We start from the raw sequence: 23,164 nt of genomic DNA, 5'->3' as shown, positions 1-23,164 counted from the left end.
CAGCAGTTACCTTATTAATCTTTCTGCCTCCCATCTCTGAAAGCAGCTGCATACCCTTGGAAAAAAAATCTGTAGGACTTTGCCCTCCTTGCACTTACACTACAGAAGCAGAAAAGCTGGAATGTGTATGGAAGGAAGGCAGGAAGGCGGGGGCCTGCTTTGAGAGGAGAGAGAGAGGGGGAAAATATAGTGGGGCCGGGATAGCTTTCCCAATTTAGGAATAGTAGGAGGCTAAGAAAACAGCCTGCCAGAACATTGCCTGAAAGGGGATCACACTCTCTCCACAGCAGCTCCAAGCTACTTTTCTCTTGAAATGTTGATTGGCTTTAGCCTTTCCTGATTAGCCGGCTTTGAAGTTTGGGAGTCTGCTCCCCCCCCCCCTTAATTGCAACCCTCAAAAGATGCATTGCAGTAGACTTCAGCCAAGAAGAGGCAGGTCAACCAAGTTTGGGTCAAGTTTGGTCTGCCTCGACAGCTGAATTTTCAAGTCTCTGCTTTCGGGAGATATCTCTTGTCCCCTTGTCTTTGTGCCAAGAATTTCTTGGAGAATAAATGAAGTTAGTAGGCTTCCAAGCCAGGAACAGTGTGAGTCTTTTCAACAAGTGTGTGCTTGTGGTGCTGACCGTGGGAGGGGGAGCAACCGAGTGGGTTTGGAATGGAAGCTGTATGGTAATGCGTTCTCAAGGCGAAGAAGGGGCGAGGGCAGTAAATGAAATTACATATCCCATGGCTGGAATATTTTTGGTTAGGGAAACAAAGACGGCTCGCTTTCTTCCTACCTCTGAATTAAGGCATGAGGCTTAACAGAGTAACACAAAGAGTTGGAAAAGACCTTGGAGGTCTTCTAGCCCAACCCACTACTTAAACAGGAAGACCTCGACCAAGTGACTTTCAATTCCTCTAGTAATGGAGCCCTCTCAACGTCTGAAGGCAAACCTTTCCACTCATTAACTGTTCTATGCTATAACACGTAAATATATGTTTTTAATTTCATAAATGTTGAATAAATAAATTCATTTTAAAAAGAAATGGAACATGGTTAGCTGAATACAGTGCCCCACAGGTAGTGACAGCTTCTGACCAGTCTTCCTTGCCGCCATGTTACAATGAAGTAAAATAAGCTTTTTTTGTTTCGATGGGAGGGATCCTTCCATTATTTTGCCTCTCTCTCTCTCTCTCTCTCTCTCTCTCTCTCTCTCTCTCTCCTCTGGAACACGAGCGCAATTTAAATTTCTCATCTCCGTCTTTGCTCTACTCTTTTCCCGGTGACAAACAGCTGTTCACGACAGTCTGGAGAGTTTGTTCTAAATGATATATTATTTATCCAGGGTGTTATGCCTCCTTTGTCAATATGTCTTCTCCTTCCCTCAACTTGGTTAGCTCCTTTGAAATTCACACTCCCAAGACTGCTTAGTACGTGCATTAAACTAAACATATGTATTTAGGGACTTGCATGTGTTTTTTCTTAATGGGCTATCCATCTTTTTCACCGTGTATTTAGAGAGACTTAAATCTGCAGATTAGTCTGCTGTTGAGCATTTTGGGCTACCTCTGCTGGCTGAGAGCAATATAAAAAAAAATTGGATTGTGTTTGAGGATAAAGGATTTGGTGTAGGAGAAGCTGTTTGATTACCGAAGAGGAATTGAACTGTCTTTTTTTTTTTTTTTAGCAAAATGGAATCTAGCCCCAAAGCTTGCATTTTTCTCCCAGAACCTGCAAATGAGATGCGGTTTTCAGTGTCTTGTTGTGCTTGAAACAATAGAAAAGCATGCCACAACTAGCCTGTGAATCTTCTTAAACGGAATTAAGCAATGTTCTGGGTTTGGCTCGTTTATTTGTTCCATTAGATTTATGGTGGACACCCGTTCATGTAGCCTCTTAGGCATGAACAACTTGACCCACAGATGAAGAGTTCAATTAGTTACTTTATTGCTCCTGCCTATTTTACGGGAATCTTCCCAGACTAGGCAGATTGTACCTGGGCTAGACTAGATACGGGTCAGCAGCATTCAGAGGAGTTTGGACCTTGCTCTCCAGCGCCTACGTAAGGATTCTAGACTAATTCCCTGCTTGGCTCCTCCCTCAGGCTTAGCCAGCCTCTCTCCAACAAGGACTTTGATTCCATGCATGGAATCACGCTGTAGCCCGACAGGCTTGATTCATGCAATATGAATGCATGAATGCGAACCTGAAGCCTAGGAAACATGACAAAAAGCGAACCCTTAAATGCACCCATTAAGTCTTTCATTAAGCACAGTTAATTTCATGGCCTGAATACAACTAGTGTGTTTTGCTAAAGCTCATGGGGAGCATGACGTATGTGGAATGGGTTTCTGGGCACGGTGAGAAGCCATATTCAGGATCTGGAGTAGAAGTCTTCAAAGTTTGGTCACCCCCGTTGCAAACCAATGTTGAGTTTTAGCAACTTGGTTTCTGAATGGGGCCTAGAGAGGCCACCTAGTATGAGTTGGGTTGGATCTGGATGTTTATGGTTCCTTGATGGGTTATATAGGTCATTTGCAATCATTTGCTTAGCGAGCATTTGAAGTTACAACACTGAAAAAAGTAACTTCCCATCAGTCCATGTCCTTATGATCATTGTAGTGTCTCAGGGTCGTGTGAACACCATTTGTCTCTCACAACAACTTAACATGAATGTTGGGTTCAACTGTGGTCATACATTGAAGACCAACTGTATTCCTGGCTCAGTAGCCTTACTTTGAAATAATGGGTGGCCAAGAATTCACTCCCAACTCCACTGTTTTTCATCAGGACAAGCAGAAGGTTGTTGGTGGGCACTGGGGCACCCGTGGACTGCTGCCTTTTGGTCTGCCAGCCCATCCTCTCTTCCCTCCCCGATTTAGGTTTGTTTTAAAGCTTCTTCTAATTAAAAATAAATGGGTGCTGGCTTGCTGCCCAGCAAGCAACCATTGCTGATTCAATTCCCAAAAATGCCTCCGGGGCTCCATAAGTTTCCATAAAAAGTAAAATTGGTCAGTATTTCAGCTTGGAAAGATGCCCACCTGCCCAGAAAAAGAGCAAAGGGCACCTGGTGTTTGAAAACAACCTGGGGGAATAAAAGGAAATAAGGGTGTAATGGCATGTGAGAATGACCTTGGGAGACAGGGTGAAGAAAAAGGAAACAATCAGATAAGAGAGGGCATAGCTGCATAATGAGTGGAGAAAATGCTCAGAAGGGACCCTCCCTAGTTTCTCAGGCTGTAAAAGCTATGGCTGTAATGGTGTGTGGGAAAGACCTTGGGAGAGGGAGGCAATGCCTATAGGATAATCAGATAAGGGATAGATAGCATAGCCCAGAGCTGCATAATGGGTGGGGCATGAGATTCAGGAGGAACTCTCTGATTTCTCATCCTGCAAAGGAAGCTGCTGTAATGGCCTGTGAGAAAGACCTTGTGAGACAGGGTGATGCTGCCTAGGGAGCAATCGGAGAAGAGAAGGCATAGCCCGGAGTTGCATAACAAGTGGAAAAAGACGCTCAGAAGGGACCCTCCCTAGTTTCTTGGGATGTAAAGGAGAGGGCTGTAATGGCATGTGGGGAAAACCTTGGGGGAGGGAGGCAAGAGATGTTGCCTAGGCAGCAGTCTAAAACTTGACCAGGTTTTAAGGGGTAGATTGAATCTTTCTGGCTGAGCTATAAATCAAGGAATGTTGTGATATTCTGGAGGAGCAGTAGGGACCCAGGCCTGAAGTAGATTGAGGTTATTATCCAGCACGTTTCTGGCTAGTCTGATAAGTAGCAAAGGAATCAAGGAGGAAGAGCTGCATAAACTAGGGACAGAGTCAAGATCACATCAAGTGTTATAATGCCTTGGTAAGGCCACATTTGGGATACAGTTTTGGATGCCACGATGTAGAAAAGATGTTGAGACTCTAGAAAGAGTGCAGAGAAGAGCAACAAGAAGAGGATTAGTGGACTGGGGGGTAAAACATACAACGAATGGTTGCAGGAACTGGGCTTGACTAGTAGTTTGATGAAAAGAAGAGCTAGGGGAGACATGATAGCAGTTTTCCAATATCTCGGGGGCTGCCACAAAGAAGAGGGGGTCAAACTATTTTCCAAAACACCTGAAGGCAGGACAAGAAGCAACGGATGGAAACTAATCAAGGAGAAATCCAACCAAGAACTAAGGAGGAATTTCCTGACAGTGAGAACAATTAATGTGGAACAACTTGCCTCCAGAAGTTCTAAATTCTCCAACACTGGAAGTTTTTAAGAAGAGATTGGATAACCACTTGTCCGTCTGAAGAGAAGCTTCAGGAGATGTATGGAAGGGGAGGCCTTAGCCCAAACCTGACCTTGCTGTCGGGATGTCTCCAGTTGTGTCATTTGACTGAGCATTTCCAGAACTGAAATTGCCTGTGTGAACACTTCGCTTTAGGGCATCCTATTTCCCTCTATTACTTTCAAAGCGTGCAAAGAGGACAGCGAGCAGGGCTACCCAACTACAAAGTCAGCCCAAATGCTCCAGAGAAAAGGCAGCTTCTGATCTCAGCGTGTTCAACGGCTTGCATAAATTGCTTCAGTGTGAAGTCATGGGAAAACATTTTTTTTTAAAAAAAAAACATGACCCCTTTATCTCAGTTGCTTCCTTTCCAAACAGGATCAGCTATCTGGATCCGAGTGTTGGGTCTTTTATATTGAGAGATTTTCTACCTCTGTTCCTGACGTACAAGTGCTGGAAAGGAAGGAAGGAGGGAGGGAGGAGGGAGGGGGAACGAGAGAAAGAAAGATAGAGAGAAAGAAAGAGGGAGGGAGGGAGGGGAGGGAGAGAACGAGAGAAGGGGAGGAAGGAAGGAAGAGAAAGAAAGAAAAAGAAAGAAAGGAGGGGGAGGGAAAGGAAGGAAGGAAGGAAGGAAGGAAGGAAGGAAGGAAGGAAGGAAAAATATGGAAGGGCCAGGTATCTCAAGTACGTTTTGCAGTTTCTCAAGAATTTGTATCCTGACAAGGAAGTGGTTTTGGTTGATTGGTCGGTTTTGTTTTGAAACAGGATAGTATCTCTTCTGTGTTCGGAGAAAACACCAACTTTCTTTCTCAGTTCTCAGTTGCATCTGGCATCACGAACAATCTTCTTTAATTCTGAAAATGTTGCTACAGCTGTTGGCCAAAGAGGAACCCAGTGGCTGGAATTTTTTTTTTTAAAAAAGAGGATTTTCTCTAGGGTGCAGTAAAAGCCTCGAAGCTGTTTCTTTCCTGATAGAGTTCTTGTAAGGAAGTTACATGTAGCTTCTCATCTATGGTTTTCTACAGTGGTGTGCCGAATCGGGTGACAAAATAGCTTTAGCAGAGTAGACACACCACACACGCACAAGGACACACAGAGAGCTTTTATCTGGCTGTAAGGGACAGTTCACAAAAGGGGCAAGCTCTGTTTATGCCACCTTTGACCAAGATCTCATTTTTTTTGCTGACAATGTAAATTGTGTGTTTTGCTTCTGTATTTTCAAGTCAGAAATAATGTGTTAGAACCCTCTTCCATTGCAAAACTCAGCAAAGTGTCTTTTCTATGAAAAAATATGTGCCTCGGTGTATTTTCCAAGGACACGATAACACAAATTCACCTTCGCCCCAGTAAAGTCTCGGATCTCTTTTCTGTTTTCCTAATGGATTGCATTTCTACTCAAGATACTAGCTATATTCCCACAGTGTAGTTAATTTAGCGACTGGATTAACTTATCTTCCAAATACTGGATGCCTTGGGTTGTAAACTATACCAAATAGACTGGGTACAGTTTACAAAAATCCCAGGGGCTACATCCATACATGCTAAGTATTATCCCATATTACCTTGTTTCCTTGAAAATAAGACCTGGTCTTGTATTAATTTTTGCTCCAAAAGACACATTAGGGCTTATCTTCCAGTTAGGTCTTATTTTCAGGGAAACAGGGTAGTTTTGTCGTGATGTGTGTCATAACATATTGTGGGCAACCCTTCTGTTTGGTTGACCTGTTCAATTCCAAATGTCTCTGTTTCTTTGCTATTGCAAATTTTTCTTCTTTCCTCTATTATTCTTTGGACATTTGCATGCTAGGAAGTCTTTGAACATCTCTCCTTACTGTTTAATATACAGTTCAAAGCTTTGGCAAGAAGGATTTAACTTGTCATTGGCAGACCACCGCGATGGTGGAAGAGAGAAGGAGAGTGAAAGAGAGGGAGATAGGGAGGAGGGAGGAGGAGGAAGAGAGAGAGGGAGGGAGGGAGGGAGAGAGAGAGAGAGAGAGAGAGGAAGGAGAAAGAGGAGGAGAAAAAGACAACACCCAGGATTTACCTTGGCCTCCATAGCTCTGTCTTTGTATGTCCCTAGCCCCACCCTCTTATGTCCCTAGCCCCGCCCTCTTATGCCTGTAGCTCCACCCCCCCAACCACCATTGCTTCTGAGGTTGGCCCAGAGTCTCTTCTGCCTCTAAAGGTGGAGCCTTCAACCGATCATTAAATCTTTTACATAGCCCAAAGATTGAGAATTTGCAAAATTTCTCTCTCTCTCTCCCCCACCTCCCTGGTTTTTTTTTTGCTCTTCTCTCTTCTCTCCTTTTCTTTTAAATAAACATGGGACTCCCAATGGAACATGAGACTCCCAAACCAACTCAATGAAATCCAAGCAGTGAAAACAGATGTCCTTCCCTTCCCATGCCATGCCATTCCTTGGCCAGACCTGATGTTCCTCTAGTAAAACAATGACCACCCCTCCAAAAAAACCCCAAACAACAACCCTCACAGACGTCTCCCCCTTTCGAAAGCTGAATGGTCAAGGATTCTGTCCAGGGAAATTCTCAGTCCTCCAGGTCAAGGTTTTCCCCAAAGCTCCTTTTTCAAAAGGGCAACCGGATTGCTTGTTTTTCCCTGCAAGATGCTTCGCTTCTGATCCAAGAAGCTTCTTCAATTCTGCAGGAAGAACCGGAGAAGCTTCTCGGGGAGAGAAGCGAAAGGTCAAGGACAAGCAAAGCCCCCTCGCCTTTTGAAAAAGCACCTTTCGGACAGTCAGCGATTCTCTTTTGAAGAAGGAAATGCCTCTTTTAAAATAATAATAATAATAATAATAATAATAATAATAATAATAATAATAATAATAAACAATGACAACAACAACAACAACAACAATAATAATGATGATGATTTAGCATCTAGCCTCATATCTGAAATCATATAGGATCTCCTGCCTGAGCAGCGGGTTGGACTAGAAGACCTCCAAGGCCCCTTCCAGCTCTGTTCTGATTCTGCTGTTTCCACCAGGCTGCGAAAGTGCAAAACGTCTTGAGAAGCAGAGGTTGTCCCTCTGTGGGGCGAGAAGGAAGGAGAAGCCTCGAAGAGCAGAGCCTTGGCTTGCCGATAAAGCAGCCACGTCCTTTGAACGTCACAAAGGAAGGCGGCATTTGTACTTGCAAGACCCGTGTGTTGACACCAGTCTCTCAGGCTACTGATTGCTTCTGGTTTTTTTTTTTTTTTTCCCCACCCTGGTGCTTCTCTGTCTCTCCCTCTCCTTCTCTCTCCATCCCTCCCTCCGTCCACCTCCCCTCTTCAGAGGCCTCCTTTTATCATTTAACCCTGACGCGGAACCTCTCGCCTTCCTCTCTCCTTTGTTTGCAGAGGATTGGGGGTTTCCCCCCCCCCAACCCTCCCTTTCTTAAATTTAATTTTTTTTTTTGGAAGACCCAGTTGTCGTCCCTCCGACTTGCTATTTACAAGCCCTTGCATCTCGGCTCCTCCTTGGCGAGGCATCAAGTGATCAACCGTTGCAAAACATTAGAAGCCCCCTTACTTTTTGAAAGACTCCAGCCAGCCTGTTGGGGGTGGGGAGTGTGTGTGTGTGTGTGTGTGTGTGTGTGTGTGTGTGTGGTGGTGGTGGTGGTGGTGGTGGGGGATAGAAAGAGAAGCTGTTCTCCCCATAAGGCCCACTTAGTTGCTTAGCAACCGGCTCTGGCAAGATGGAGATAGGGAGAAAAGTCGCTTCCTTCTCTGGCTTCTCCTCCTCGGCTTGTCAATCTGGAGAGAGAAAACTAGCGGGGTGGGGGGGGTGTCAAATCGTTTGCGAGGGTGTCCCTAGGCCAACCCTTCCTGGAGAGGTGATGATTTTGCTCAAGTAGGGTAACGAGGAGGGGGAAGTGGCTGGTCCTTCATCTCCAGAAGAGCTTTCCAAGAGCTAATCATCTCTTGGGGAGCGGGAATTGGCAAGCTGCCCGGGGTTGCCATCAGCCTCGAAGGGAGTAAAGAGACCCCTTCCCCCCTTTTCTGTGCACAGGCAGAGAACTTCCTTCACACCCGCTAGGAAGCGGGCCGGAGTAGGGTTGCAAATGAAGGACTTCAGACGGACAAGAGCTGGAAGGGACCTTGTAGGTCATCTAGTCCAACCCCCCCACATAAGCAGGAGACCCTACACCGTTTCTGACAGAAGGCAGTCCAATCTCTTCTTAAAAGCTTCCAGGGACGAAGCTCCCACAACTTCCAAAGGCAACTTTTATTCCATTGGTTGATTGCTCTCACTGTCAGAAAAATTCCGCCTTATTTCCAGGTTGAATCTTTCCTTGTTCAGTTTCCATCCATTATTCCTTGTCTGGCCTCCGGGTCCCTCGGAAAATAGCTTGACCCCTTCCTCCTCTCTGTGGCAGCCCCTCAGATATCAGATCACTGCTATCATGTCTCCCCTGGTCCTTCTCTCCACTAGACTAGCCAGGCCCAGTTCCTGCAACCATTCATGGCGTGTTTTAGCCTCCAGGTCTTTGATAATTTTAGATAGATTCAGATTAGCAGAGTTGGAAGGGACCTTGTAGGTCATCTAGTCCAAGCCACCCTCCCACCCAAGCAGGAGACCCTACCCCATTTCTGACAGATGGCTGTCCAGTCTCTTCTTGAAGAAGTGGGCTAGTGGAGCGTGGGGTTTTGTGAAAACAATAAGCCAAGAGCTAGATGCTCTTTTTCTGGAGTATCTCTGATGGGAAGAGAACATCTGAAAACTTGGCTATGATGGCTTTGCTCTCCTTAAAAGGCCTTTGCTCTTGGATCTAAACAGCTGGGCAACAATTGATCCTCCTCTGCTTTTGACTTTGACCCATTATGAGTTCCTCCAATGATAGTCATTGTAGGGAATTTTGGTTTAAATACTGGTAGTCCTTGACTGACGATCACAACTGAGCCCAACGTTTCTGTTGTTAAGTGAGCGTTGTCCCATTTTTACAACCTGTCTTGTCCCGATTGTTAAGCGAATCGCTGCAGTTGATAAGTCAGTGGCCTGGTGGTGAAGTGACCCCTGGCTGCCCCGTTGACTTCGCTCGTCAAAAGGTTGCAAAAGGGGATCACGTGGCCCTGGAATACTGCAACCATCGTAAGTATGAACCAGTGGCCAAGCCTCTGAATTTTGATCACGTGATGCGAAAGTCGTGTGTGAAAAACGGCCATTAGTCACTTCTTTCAGTTCCATTGTAACTTTGGTCCCTAAACGAACTGTTGTAAATTGAGGACTACCTGTACTTAGTTCCTTTAGGTGCTGTTCAATGGATTCAACCTCTAATCCCCTTGCCATCATTATTGCTCTTCTCTGCCCTCCTTCTAGGGCCTCGCCAACTTTTTTGAATTGTGGTGACCAGAACAACTCAGCGGTTAGTCCAAACGTGGAATCCTGATCTTGATTCTATCCACCTTGTTCCGACCTAGGTTTCCCCAACAGCACGAAACTCACTCCTCGTCTAAACCCCTATTATTTAGTGTACAGTGAATTCTCCTCCAGCAAAGTCCCACCCAACAGTCTTTCAAGAGATTTCACCACTACAGAACCTTTATCAGACTTGGAGAGTTGGCAGGCCGATGTCTTCCCAATGCCACGCTGTAGCAGACAATACTAGGCGAGAATGCAGGAACAGACCTTCACCCAATGAACTAATTGTCTCCTGCAAAACCCCACTTCCCTTTCGCTCCTCTTTTGTTCCCTATGGGAGAGGCCATTCACTGTCCACCTGTGGCTTTACTCCGAATTAACCCTTGTTCCTTAGGTGTTCCCTTCTCCTTGCAGCTCTGTGCATACACACACTGGGAACAGGCTCCAGCTGTTCTTCTGCCCCACTGCTGTCCGACTCTGAAGGCAGCTGATAACTGTCAGACGGCCCTGGGCCCATCTCTGCCTCCGACGCAGAGCCTTCCCCAGACTCCAGGACTGGCCCATGTCCCCCCACCCCCAACCTCCTCACTGTCTGAGTCTGTGCCTGGTCCGCTGGCTGGCCATAACACCTCTGTTGATGCAGTCTGGGATTGCGTTGGCTTTATTGGCAGTTGCAGCACAACGCTGGCTCATACCTTAGTGGAGGTCGTCAGCCAGGATATCTCCATCCCTCTCGCAGGCACTCGAGAGAGCGGCGGGGCATTCCAATCGGTTTTCATTTCATGTTGTTTCGAATCGTTAAAAATTGGGATGGTGCTGCCAAAGTCTGCAAGTTTCGTCTTCCGATCTAGGAAACTGCTGGGATCATAAAATAGCTTTGCCTGCGAGGTGTTTGATTTTTCTGTCCATCTGTGATGCATTCCGGAGGTGGGTGGGAAACACCCAATAAACACCCAATAAATAAATGGAAGGCAGCTGCTCTCTCCTGACTGCATAATGGAACAGATGAAATGAAGTGCTGCACAACTCAGGCCTTTTAGTTAGGCAGCTTGGTATTGTCTAAAGAAGCACGCAGAAGGATAGATTAATACACATTTTTACTGAAGAATTAACTTCCTATAATATGCATTGAGCAATGACATGCTCTCTCTCTCTCTCTCTCTCTCTTTCTCTCTCCTCTCGTTCTTCTCTCCCTCTTCTATTCTTTTCTCCCTCTTCCGACCCTCTATCCCTCTTCTCTCCCCCTTTCCCCCTCTTCCTCTCTCTCCCCCCTCTCTCCCTCTTCTCTCCCCCTTTCCCTCTTCTTCCTCTCTCTCTCTCCCTCCCCTCCCTCCCTCATTCTCTCCCTCTCTCCCTCTCTCTTTTCCTCCCCCCTGCCCCTTTCCCTCTTCTTTCTCTCTTCCCCTCCTCTTCCTCCCTCCCTCCCTCTTCTCTCCACCTGCCCCTTTCCCTCTCTCTCCCTCCTTTCCCTTCCTCTCTCCCTCCCTCTCTCTCTTCTGTCCCTCTCTCCCCCTCTTCCTGCTCTTTCCCTCTTCTCCCTCTCTCCCCCCCCCTCCCTCTCTCCCTCTTCTCTCCCTCCCCTTCCCCTCTTCTTCCTTTCCCTCCCCTCCTTCTCTCCCTCTTCTCTTCCTCACTCCCCCTTCATCTTCCCTCCCTCTCTCATCCACTCTCCCTCCTCCCTCCCTCTCTCCCTCTTCTCTCCCTCTCCCCTTTCCTCCTGTCTCATGTTTTTTTTCCTTTTTTCTTTCTTTTGCAATTGCAACTTATTTAAGCCTGGAAAATAAGTTTTTTAGCCCCTTGGGAAGAAAAACAAAGAAACAGCCCAGACTGAGTTACTTTCTTTTTTAATCCAAAGGATAATCAGTTATATCTACTTCTGCTAACTCTCTCGCCAAAGAGGGAGGCCCAAGTTATTTCAGGAATCAGCTCCAGCAGTTAAAAGCTCGATGCTCGTCTGAGACACTGCTCTGTGCAATTTTGGGTTGTGAGAAGTGGGGTTTTGGCTCTGGTGGCCGCGAAATTTTGGTTGCCCCGAATTAGCCTCATGACACATAGCGAAAGGCACGTGCGTGAAGGTTTTGCATGCCTCTGACTCTCAGGCTTTGGATTTTGCTAAATTTCATCCCTTCCTTTTCCGTTGTAGGTTACTGCTGCAAACAGATGGCATCCCTGCTCTTGCGCCTACTATTTTTATTACTTGGTTAATTCAGATTTTGAATTCTCTGTGTTGATTTTCTTTTCTTTTTTTCTTTTTTTTAAAAAAAGATCTTTAGCTGTGTTTAATAGCTTCTGGGAGCAAAAGCAGACTCAAATAATTTTCTCAGAGCAGTTACCATGTGCTCCGGGCAAAACAATGCGGTGTTAAATATAACAGTTTACCCATCCGTTGTAATAATGCCGAGAAACATCTCAGTGGCAGAGAGTAACCAAACAACATGGAGCAGTATGCCATCCTTTGAGAGCTGAATCTTTTGGTTTTACGTTCAGTAAATCTAAAACCGTGGGGTCCTTGGTGCTCTCTGAGCTTGGTTGCTTCCTCGAAGATGTTTCAGGACCCAACTAAGTAACACCATCAGTACTAGAAGGAAGTGGGGTTTGAGCTCCGTTTATATACAAGCGGCTTTCTCGGTCAGAGTTGATGGGAATATTCTTGGTAATTCTTTGATGAGGCTGTTGTTTGCTGTTAGCTTGTTTATCTGAGTTTGTAGTTCCCCGATCGGGGTATGTTTTACTTCTTGATTATATTATAGAGTCAAGCAACTTTATATAAACAGAGAGCAAACTCCACTCCTTTCTAGCCCTGATGATGTTACCTAGTTGGGTAACCAGACATCTGCAAGGAAACAGCCAACCTCGGAAAGCACTGAGCTCTCCACAATCATGTTATTTTACTCTTGTGCAAACCTACATCCTTTCAATCACTTAAGCTCCCTTGCTCCCTGACATGTCTTCTGTTGATAGTAATTTTGCACCCCTTAGTCTCTGGGTATTTACCACCATCCCTGGAGAACATGCTGATGGCTTAAAGTAGGATCATTTCCTTCCTGACGGACAGCCAGCACCTGTGGGAGTTTTAATAGCCTCTCTGCCGAACGCCTGTCAGAAGGTACCACAGGAGATGTGAGCTACTACTACCCTACAACTGGGGCACTGGCAAAGGAGGGAAGGTCTGTTGGGAGATCAGCAAAGGGAGAGGGAGAGAGAAAATGAGAGAGAGAGAGAGAGAGAGAGAAGAGAGGAAGAAAATGAGAGACAGAGAGACAGGCATGTGAGAGAGAGGCAGATGAGAAAAAAGAGAGAGAGTGAGAGTGAGAGACATGAGAGAGAGAGAGAGAGAGAGAAAACATGGGACAGAAAAAGAGAGATGAGAGAGAGAGAGACAGACTTGCGTAAGAGAAAGAAAAAGAGAAAGGAGGGAGAGAGAGAAAGACAGGAGAGAGTGAGAATGAGAGAGAAAGTAAGACAGGAGAGAGAGGGAGAGACAGAGAGGAGGAAAGGAGGGCAAAAAAGAGAATGAATGAATTAGGGTTGCAGCAAAGACTTTATAGAAAATTTCTTCCTGGAGAAACCTAGGCCAGATAGCTGGCGAAATGTAGCATTTCCCCGCCGTGGTTGCTGCCAAGCTCCTCCAGAATATATACATTCCAATTTTACTTTTAAAAAAAAATTCTGCCCTCTTAAAGTTTTTTTTTAGCTCTCCCAGTTGCCAGGAATAAAGCTGAGGGTCTCTACGATCCGAAAATGATGCCGAGGCCCTCGAAAAAGTACCTAGAAGAGCCACGAAGATGATCAGGGGTCCGGAGTCTAAACCATAGGATGAGCCATGGAGGGAACTAGGTACGCTCAGGGGAGACCTGATAGCTCTCTTCCAGTACTTCAAGGGCTGTCACAGGGAAGAGGTAGCCAATTTATTCTCCAAAGCACCTCAGGGCACAGGACACGAAGCAATGGGTGGAAGCTACTCAGAGGAACATACAACCTGGACACAAGGAGGGATTTCCTGACAATGACAACAATTAATCAATGCCGCCTGGGAAGGCCAAGGAGAAATCATCAAGACCATAAAAAAAAGCAAAAGTTAGACTATTTCGGACATGGGATGCGACACCCAGAAAAATACAGCATCCTTCACTTAATCCTCCAGGGAAAGATTGGACGAGGTCCAGGCAGAAGAAGAACATCAAGGCTTCAAAATCTAAGGGACTGGTTTGCACAAAACTCAGCCGCACTTTTTCATGTGGCTGTTGATAAAAATAGGACCGCCAAATGATTGCCAACCTCTGATGACAGTTATGGCATGGGGAGGAGAGGAGGAGAAGAGGAAGAGGAAGAGGAGGAGGTGGAGGAGGAAGAGGAAGAGGAAGAGGAAGAAGAAGAAGAAGAAGAAGAAGAAGAAGAAGAAGAAGAAGAAGAAGAAGAAGAAGAAGAAGAAGAAGAAGAAGAAGAAGAAGAAGAAGAAGAAGAAGAAGAAGAAGAAGAAGAAGAAGAAGAAGAAGAAGAAGAAGAAGAAGAAGAAGAAGAAGAAGAAGAAGAAGAAGAAGAAGAAGAAGAAGAAGAAGAAGAAGAAGAAGAAGAAGAAGAACTACTTGCCTCCTGGAGTTGCAGTTGCTCCATCACTGGAGGCTTTCAAGAAAAGGTCCTGGGTGGTAGAGGTTCTCCTACCGTGGGCAGGGGACTGGACTAGAAGACCTTCAAGGTCCCTTCCACCTCTGTGAAACTATAACTCTGAGGCATGGAGGTACTCTAACAAACCATCTGTTGCCTTCCTAGAGTGTCAAAGGAACATCCGTGAAAACCCAAATTCAGCCCTCTAATGGAATATCAGAAGAGGCTTCAAAAAGGATCAGAACTCCTTAAGACGAAGAGGAAAGGAGGAGAGGAAAATAACATGGAAAGTATCTTTGAGTTCAAAGATGGATGGAAAACGTGAGCCTTGGTAGTAATAGGATGGCAATCCCAGCCATCATGACTACAGTGGGTTCTTTAGAGTCAGAAGAAAAAGATCTCCAGATCCTTTTGAGAAGGTTGTGGAAAGATCTCCCTATCAATGCAAATCCCCAATTATTATTTTTTTGCCTTGAGATTGAATCACTGGTGGTTCATTCTCGCAAGCCGCAATGCTCTGAGCGATCGTTCCAGCTGTCACTTCCCTTCCCAAAGCCTCAGATGGAAATACATGAGTTATTGATGATGAGGCAATTTTGACTGATTAATGTAGTGCCATCTCCTGAGTAGCTTCTAATTGAAGGTAGACAGTTATTGATTTATGCTGGCGTTTTGCATTCAATTTAACACTTATTTCATAGATATTTTGTTCGGTTTCTAGATCCCCGGGGAGGGTTTGTTATTGAAATGTGCTAGGCTGATAATATGGAATAATTAAATTACATATATATATATTACATATATTATATATATTTAGCCACTTGGTTTTGGGAATTGTTTATGCACAATATTTTTTATTTTTTTCTCTCTCTCTCCATGTGTGAGCGATGCTGTTTCTTCTTGCTCCGTTCATTCCAACAACTTAAGAATCATTCGTTTGGAAAATGTTTCAGTGATCATTTACTCCCTCCGCTTACGTTGAGAAATCACCGGTGCCCCATTCTGTAGTTATCCTCAGTGGCACAATGGTTAGAGTGCAGTACTGCAGGCCAGTTCTGCTGACTACCGGCTACCTTCAATTTGGCAGTTCAAATCCCACCAGGCTCAAGGTTGACTCAGCCTTCCATCCTTCTGAAGTCAGTAAAATGAGGGGCCCAGATTGTTGGGGCAATAGGCCGACTCTGTCAACTGCTTAGAGAGGACTGTAAAAGCAGCGTATAAGTCTAAGTGCTATTGCTATCCATTCTTTGCAGAAAGACCCCTTTAACTCAGGAGAGGCCATCACCTTTTGAGGCAGTGTGTTCCAAGGTTACACAGTTTCTACTGCTGAGAAACATGAGTTATGGAAGCTCCCTTCCCACCTCTGCCCAACTTCCCTGGGAAATGGGAAAATAATTGGTGCCGAACCTGAAATGAGGAGGAATTTCCTAACTCTGCAAGTGCTGATAAGCAGTGGACGTGACTGCCTCCTGGAGGTCACGGTGCTCCACCACTGGAGACGTTCAGACAAAGACTGGGCAGCCAGTTGTCTGGTATAGAGAAAATAGAAGGACTCCTGCCCCATGCTGCGGTTGGATTGGAAAATTTACAAAGTCTCTTGTATAGATGGCTAAAATAATAATGAAAAAATACAGAAGATAGATGGTAGATGATAGATGATAGACAGACAGACAGACAGGAGGATGATAGAGAGAGCAGAGAGATGGATGGATGGATAGATAGGTAGGTAGGTAGATAGATAGAAGATGGAGAGAGAGAGGAAGAAGATGGATGGATAAATATTGATAGATGACAGATAAGAGAGAGAGAGAGAGAGAGAGAGAGAGAGAGAGAGTTAGTTTACTAGCTCCAACCCTGTTAGTCTTAAGAAGATTCATTGTTGATGAACTCACCCTACAAGGTGTAGTATAGTTTGGAGGGCTCTGATTGTGCCTCTTGTTGTGATTTTTTTTTGTTTTTTGTTTGTTTTCCTGAGATTTATTATATTCTTTTTATAAATACTGCCCAAATTTGCATTTTTGCAGATTGGACAGCCCTATAAAGCAAAATAAATAAATTAGCAAAAAGCAAAGGTGATTGGGTCAGCTGAATTCCAAAGGGAGCAAAGACCGCTTGGAGTTGTGTTCACAATAGGGAATGCTGCCATTTTCACCTCTGTGAAGTCCCACCCTTAGATGTTTCCTTTGGCCTCTAATGGTATTATAATGTTTGCCTGAAATGAACAAGAAGTGAGGCTGGTTGGCTTCAGCTTGTGTTTCCAAGGAGCCAAACATACAAGTACCCCCGTTTAATTGTTGCTTGTTGTTGCAGTAAAAATAAATAATTGTCACAAACTTAGGCATTCAGCTGTATGGATTTGTTTCCTTTCCTCTCCGTTGGCTACAAGTCAGGTTATTTTTAATTTTTATATTGTCTATTTCTGATGTGCGTTCAAAGTTCTGAGCTTAGAAACAGATTTGTGCAGCTGTAGATGTTAGACCAGATTAGCATGTCTGTTTCAAGGACTTTCAGATTCAAAACTGGGTGAGAGTTAACTAAAACAAGAGCTTTATTGTCTCCCAAGTGCAGTTCATGGTACAAAAGCTTGAATTGAGACTGCTGCAGAGTCTTTTTTTAAAAAACAAGAACTTTTTTTATGATTTATTTACTTATTTATAAAATTTATTTGCTGTGGGTGCACAAGATGGCTTCCTTTTTTCGCATCAAAGTCAGCTAGTTAACGGGCCTTCTCTTTTTTTAAAAAATATTGCAAATTGAGATTCAAATCATCCCGGATGAACCAAAATAACCCTCTTTTGGGGGGGTGATGAACCATTTGGTTAATGATAATTTTCAGGTCTCATTTTGTGTTGGACCCCCTCAAGTTGCAGTGCTGAAGTTCCCACTGGTTTATCAGGACAAGAAGCTTCTGTCTCTTACTCTACAATTTTGACAGGCCTTCTAAGAGAACACAGCCCTAAGTGCCTCTGGATTTTATCAGCCAATGTTATGGGAAATGTTGAAGTTTAATGTTTGTGTGTGTGTGTGTGTGTGTTTTTAAAAAGAACTGAGAAAGGAAACATGTGGCCAGCTGAGAGAGGAATTGTAAGGTGGAGGTTAGGAAAAGCAACGATTTCCTATGCAGTCACCCTAATTGAGATCGATCCCAGGAGCTTCAGTTTGCGGGTCAATGTCAGGATTTTGCTGTTTGGATTTGAATGGCATCTCAGCTCCGTGTGGGAGCTGGGATTGAGTCCTGAAGTCAAGGAGGTCACGCCCTGGGAGGTTTCCCTCCAGAAGCTGTTCATTTGGGGGGCTAAACCAGAAAGGGTATTGCAGAAGCTGTCTCGGTGCCTTTCCAGATGTGTGTTTGTATACTCATCATTTCCGGGAATGAGGGAGCAACCAACCAGCACATCTTCCAGGCAGCCGTTTCCCCCAAGGGCAGTCCAAAGAACAAAACTCTCTTGGCTGCTCTCCAGGGTCCTGAAAGGGGGCCTCCTGAGACAACCAAAGGGCCCAGAGTCCCTCAAGTAAGGCCTACAAAACTGTTAAGACCTGTCAACTAGCATGGAGGTCTCTGAAACTTGGTGGGCTCTCTCTCTCTGACTTTTTAACTTTGTTTATTTTTCTGTTGTTTTTATGGTCAAAAAAAACCCTTGTAAACTGCCTAAGATCACTTTTTAAGAGATGGACAGTGTATATATTTGAGATAGAGATAGATAGATGGATGGATGTGTAGGTAGAGATAGATAGATAGATAGATAGATAGATAGATAGATAGATAGATAGATAGATAGATAGATAGATAGAATTGATAAATTGGTAGGTAAGAAGATAGATAGATAGATAGATAGATAGATAGATAGATAGATAGATAGATAGATAGATAGATAGATAGATAGATAGATCTGATAAATTGGTAGGAGGTAGGTAGGAAGATAGATAGATAGATAGATAGATAGATAGATAGATAGATAGATAGATAAAAATAGATAGATAGATAGATAAAAATAGATAGATAAAAATAAATAGATAGATAGATAGATAGATAGATAGATAGATAAAAATAGATAGATAGATAGATAAAAATAGATAGATAAAAATAAATAGATAGATAGATAGATAGATAGATAGATAGATAGATAGATAGATAGATAGATAGATAGAGTTTACTAGCTCCAACTTGTTAGTCTTTAAGAATCCTTGAATGTTTCCTCCAACAGGGAGGGAGGGACAGACAGACAGGGATGGATGGATGGATGGACAGATAGGTGTGTGTGTGTGTGTGTGTGTGTGTGTGTGTGTGTAAGCTGGATAAACTAGACCAGTCCAGACTAGACTAAATTAGATAAGATAGATCTAGGTAGGTGGATGGATAGGTAAGTAAGTGAATGGATGGATGGATAGCAACGGATAGACAGATAGACAGAGTTTCTTCCAGCTTCTGGATTAGAAGGAGACTGAAAGACCAAGCACACCTTTCTGGAAAAGGCTCTTCCACAACTGAAGGCCACCCAGGAGAAGGTCCCATCCTTGAATCGACAGTGAAAGGGCTCGTCAGAAGAGCCTCTCCTCTTCATCTGGGGCAGGGGTGTCAAACTCACGGCCCACCGGCTGGATGTGTCACGTACTGGCCCCGCTCACGCCCAGTTTAGCGAAGGGGGGGGAAAGTCCCAATACATCACATGACGATGCCATGACGACGTGAGTTTGACACTCCTGATCTGGAGAGATAACAATAGAGGTCATTCCAGATATGATTTGGGTTTGGAGCTCTTTGTTCAGACTCCCTTCCCTAGCCACTACACTGTGCTACTTCATAAGGTACTTTCAACACTCATCCAACCCAACTGTTGCTCCCAAGCGTATGGCATTACTTTTCTTGCTGCCCTGGTCACTTCCATGTTTTCCTCAGATGGGACTGTCTTTTCTTTTTCTTTTTTTTTAAGGCAATCATGTCACTCTGCGGACAGATGTTTCATGTTGGCTTTGGAGCAAATTAGCAGCTTGCAAGAAAATCAAATGTCACTGATTTACACAGAGGAAACAGAGCACAAAGGAAACTAACCAGTCCTCTGCAGCACAGCATCCTCCACACACAATACTTAAAATTAGAGAAAGAATGGGGAGAGAAACACAGGGTAGTAACAGGCATTATTGGGGCATTTATTCTGGTTTTGCTTCGCGCAGGGCAACTCCTGCAGAGCCAAGGCAGTTGGCTTTCAGTTTGCCTCCTCCAGTGACTGCTCAAGAGGCTGAATAGAGACATCATGGTTGTGACCAAGTTAAAAAGGCATCACTGAACATATAATGCACTGATTTTATTTTTTTTATTTTTTTAAAAAACCGCCTACAGCGTTTTATACTTTCTACAATTGTTATCTTCTCCCTAGGGGCGGCTGTGTGGCTCGAAAGCCTTTCTCCTGTTTTATAGATAAGAAAGCCTGTGTTGTGTCTGCATAGGATGTGAGTGTGTGTCTGTGTGTGTGTGTGTGTGTGTGTGTGTGTGTTTCTGTGAGTTTTGGAGGGGAATAACCAAAGAAAATTGCAGGGATTTGTCCAGGCAGGCTCTTAAGAATTGGACATCACTGAATGGAGGGAAACCAGCAAAACAAACAGAGGAAATTTAGAATAGCAGACAAACTACTGGGTTAAATTCAAAGAGATTTAGGATTGAATTGCAGACCAAAAAAAAAAAAAAAAAGATTACAGCAAAACGTCTCACATTCGCTTCTGATCACTTCTGAAGAGGAGCTGGTAATCAATGGTGGAAAAGCTCACTGAGATTTTTTTAATAAATAGCCAAAAGGGGGGTTAGATTGACAAAAAAATTGCTAAGAGGTCAGACACAGACACACACACACACACACTCATTGCATGAGGTTGTACACCAGTGTGAAATCCTAAACAGAGGGGCCATTTCCACAGTTCTGTAGTTCCCATCCATGTGGTTTTCTCCTCCTGATGGATTACGTCTGGGCATGTGAGCCAAACTCTGCCTAGAAGAACATATATTTCTCCAGGAGTAAATTAGGGTGGAGGAGAAAGAAACATATTGTGTTTGTGCTGGGAAACTGCCAACTAGGCTGGAAGGGGGAAGGTGTCAAGCTTAGAGTCTAGCTTAGAGTCCTTGCATGGCTGTAAGCGCATAAGCTTAACTTCCCTCACGATCCATGCAGCCTGATCCCGTTATTCCCATGGGAAGTCAAGCATCTAGGCATGTTCTTGTAATATAGGTGGAAAGCAATAAAGTTGCTTGCTTTAGCTATTTACGAGTCTCTTTGGTTGCTTGTGTCTGGCAATTTGCTTCTATTTTATACTCCTTCCCATTTCTCCAACCTCAGTTGTGCCGTGGAGTGGGGAGGAAATTCCTCCTTGTTGCATATTATCAAGGTAATAGAGCGATAGGAAAAGTTCCTATTGCTCATCTAATTCCTCTGCTTTCTAGAAAAAGAAATCTAGAACTGAAACGTTTCGGGCAGAAGGTTCTCTAACAACTCTCTGAAAATCCCACAGCAGAAAGGCCTGTTGTCCTTCAGAAAATTGGCTTTATTGGTCAAGAAGCTTAGAACCTCCTTGAACTACAATCTGCGAAGCCTTGTGAAGGAAGGCCACTCGGTTTTTCTGGTCCTCTAGAACGGAAGGAACAAGATTTCCTTTCTTCTAAGTGATGGGCATTTAGGGATTTGAAGGACATTGATCCACGTAGCTATCAAAAGTCATACTAGAGTCAAGAGAGCATTCACAGACACTGTATGAGCCTCCTTGCTTCTCACAGAAAAGAGACTATAAAGATGCAATAAATATCTTGGAGGCTTAGAACATGGAATTAGTTGGACGGGAGCTTGGAGGTCTTCTAGACCAACCCCCTGCCCAAACAGGAGATCTTATGCCATTTCAGACAAATGGTTGTCCAGTCTCTTTTTGAAAGTCTCCGGTGATGCAGCACCCATAACACCCGAAGGAGGCTATTTATTCCCTTGGTTGATTGCTCTCACGGTTAAGAATTTTCTCTTCAGCTCTAGGTTGATTCATTTCCGTCCACTGTTTTTTGTCTCACCTTTTGGGGCTTTGGGAAATAGTTTCACCCCTTCATCTTTTGTAGGAGCCCTTCCAATATTGGGGCACTGCTATCATGTCTCCTGTAGTCCTTCTTTTTAACAGGGAAAGGTTTAGTCACCCACCATCCTTGCTAACCTCCTGCACTGAATTCCTTAATGTCTACGGCTGTTGGGTCGACCTTAACATTTTCTCCCCCTTTCTGGTTTTTGGCTCTTCTGCAGAAGGACATGTCGCTGAAGCCTCAGGAGAGAAGGGAAAAATGGGAGAGACACCCCGGAAAGAAACTCCGGGAAAGTGAACATTGCGTCTCAGCCGAACCCAGCGAAAACGGGCACAGCAACGATGCCGGAAGTTCGGGGAGAGAAACGGATCGAGGGAAGGAGAGGGTGAAAAAGAAAATTCCACTAAAGGTCCAGAAACAGGTAGGATGACCGTCTATCTTTAGCCATGGAGGATTTGTTTTTTGCTTTGATTCGATTAGATCTGTGCTTCCCAACCTTGGCAAAGATATAGGGACTTCAACTCCCAGAATTCCCCAGCCAGTCATGCTGGCTGGGGAATTCTGGGAGTTGAAGTCCACACATCTTAAAAAGTTGACAAGTTTGGGAAACGTTGGATTAGATTAAGACAGAGAGAGAATAAAGAATCCAGCTGGTTCAGATATTATATACAGGAAGTCCTCAATTTACAACCAATTGCCTCGCAAGCTTTTGAAGTTATGATAGACATCCCCCCCACCCAAAAGGTATTTATGACCTGGATTTGAAGTTCTGATGTCCGCTTCTATCGTGTCATGTTATCACATTTTGGGCACCTGGCAGCCATCCTACAATCGATGATCTGCTTAACGACCAGCAGGATTTACAGCCGTAATTCCATGCTCAATTACAGTCATAAGTCAAGAACTACCTGTGTGGAAGGGATGCTGTTGAGTATACATTTATGTGTGGAGGAAGAGTCTAAAGGAAAAGGGTTGGCTTATGCGAAATATGGCTGGAGAAAGGAAACCGTGGGGATACCAACTGCTGGTTGAATGTGTCTGGTGGAAACCTCTCAGGTTATGTGCCATGGACAGTGGGTCTTCTCTGGGTAAAGCTTGTGGCAAGGGGAGGTGGCTTCGAAACACCCAAATTTGGAGTCCCCCCCAAGGTGCTATCCTTTGTTCCGTGGCAACCACAGAGCTTTGGGATGATGGATGATAGGGTAGAAGGTTGGAAAAACATCCGGGCATTATGAACTTATTTTATTGAAGATCCTTGTGTACCAAAGTGCTTCCGAAGCAGGAGACTTAATTGAAACTCAGGATTCTTGTAGGCTGCACGCAACGCATGACGTTTGTAGGGGAATTTATGTCGCAAGTTGCTTGTGAGCCATCAAACTTTATGGGGGGGGGAGGGGTGGCAGAACGAGCCTCCTACTTTTAAACTTTAGAGACACCCTCTGAAAATGGAGCATCTCTGGGGGAAGGAAAGAAGCCCCAACCAACCAGTTCCTCCCCCTGGTTTCCCTTGTCAAATACTCACAAGCTCACAGATAATCTGTGGAACTGCTTCTTGTGCAAATAGTGTAGAAGGTTGTGATGCCCCGATACAATTAGTACAGGCACACACAGACACAAACACAGACACAGACACAGACACGAATTCAAAACTTGGCAATGCGTCTAACCGCTCGCAGTCCTGCCTGCCCATCTGAACCAAGAGAGCTTATACTGCATCCTCCTTGATTTGCACTAACACGTTGGTTCAAGGTGAAAAGAGAAAGAGAGAGAGAGAGAGAGAAAGAGAGATGTATGTGTGAGAGAGACAGAGAGAGACAGAGAGAGATATGTATGTGTGTGTGTGTGTGTGAGAGAGAGAGAGAGAGACAGACAGAGACAGATATATATGTGTGTGTGTGTGTGTGTGT

At 44.5% G+C, this 23,164-nt stretch overlaps 1 protein-coding gene across 20 annotated transcripts in view; it reads left to right on the top strand.

Annotated features, from left to right (window-relative positions):
* Window positions 1-23,164, top strand: part of FBRSL1 (fibrosin like 1) — a 497,698-nt gene that overhangs the window by 102,752 nt on the left and 371,782 nt on the right. For all 20 annotated transcript variants that reach the window (XM_087913419.1, XM_087913410.1, XM_087913415.1 and 17 more), the window contains exon 2: window positions 21,478-21,678. In XM_087913419.1, coding sequence (XP_087769545.1) covers window positions 21,478-21,678 — 201 coding nt within the window. The remainder of the gene's footprint in view (window positions 1-21,477; window positions 21,679-23,164) is intronic.

The sequence above is a fragment of the Pseudonaja textilis genome, chromosome 15 (assembly GCF_049901715.1).
Source record: "Pseudonaja textilis isolate UNSWEBS1 chromosome 15, rPseTex1.2, whole genome shotgun sequence".
NCBI classification, from domain to species: Eukaryota; Metazoa; Chordata; class Lepidosauria; order Squamata; family Elapidae; genus Pseudonaja; species Pseudonaja textilis.
Note: the sequence above shows the minus strand (reverse complement) of the source record. Positions and strands in the feature narration are given on the sequence as shown.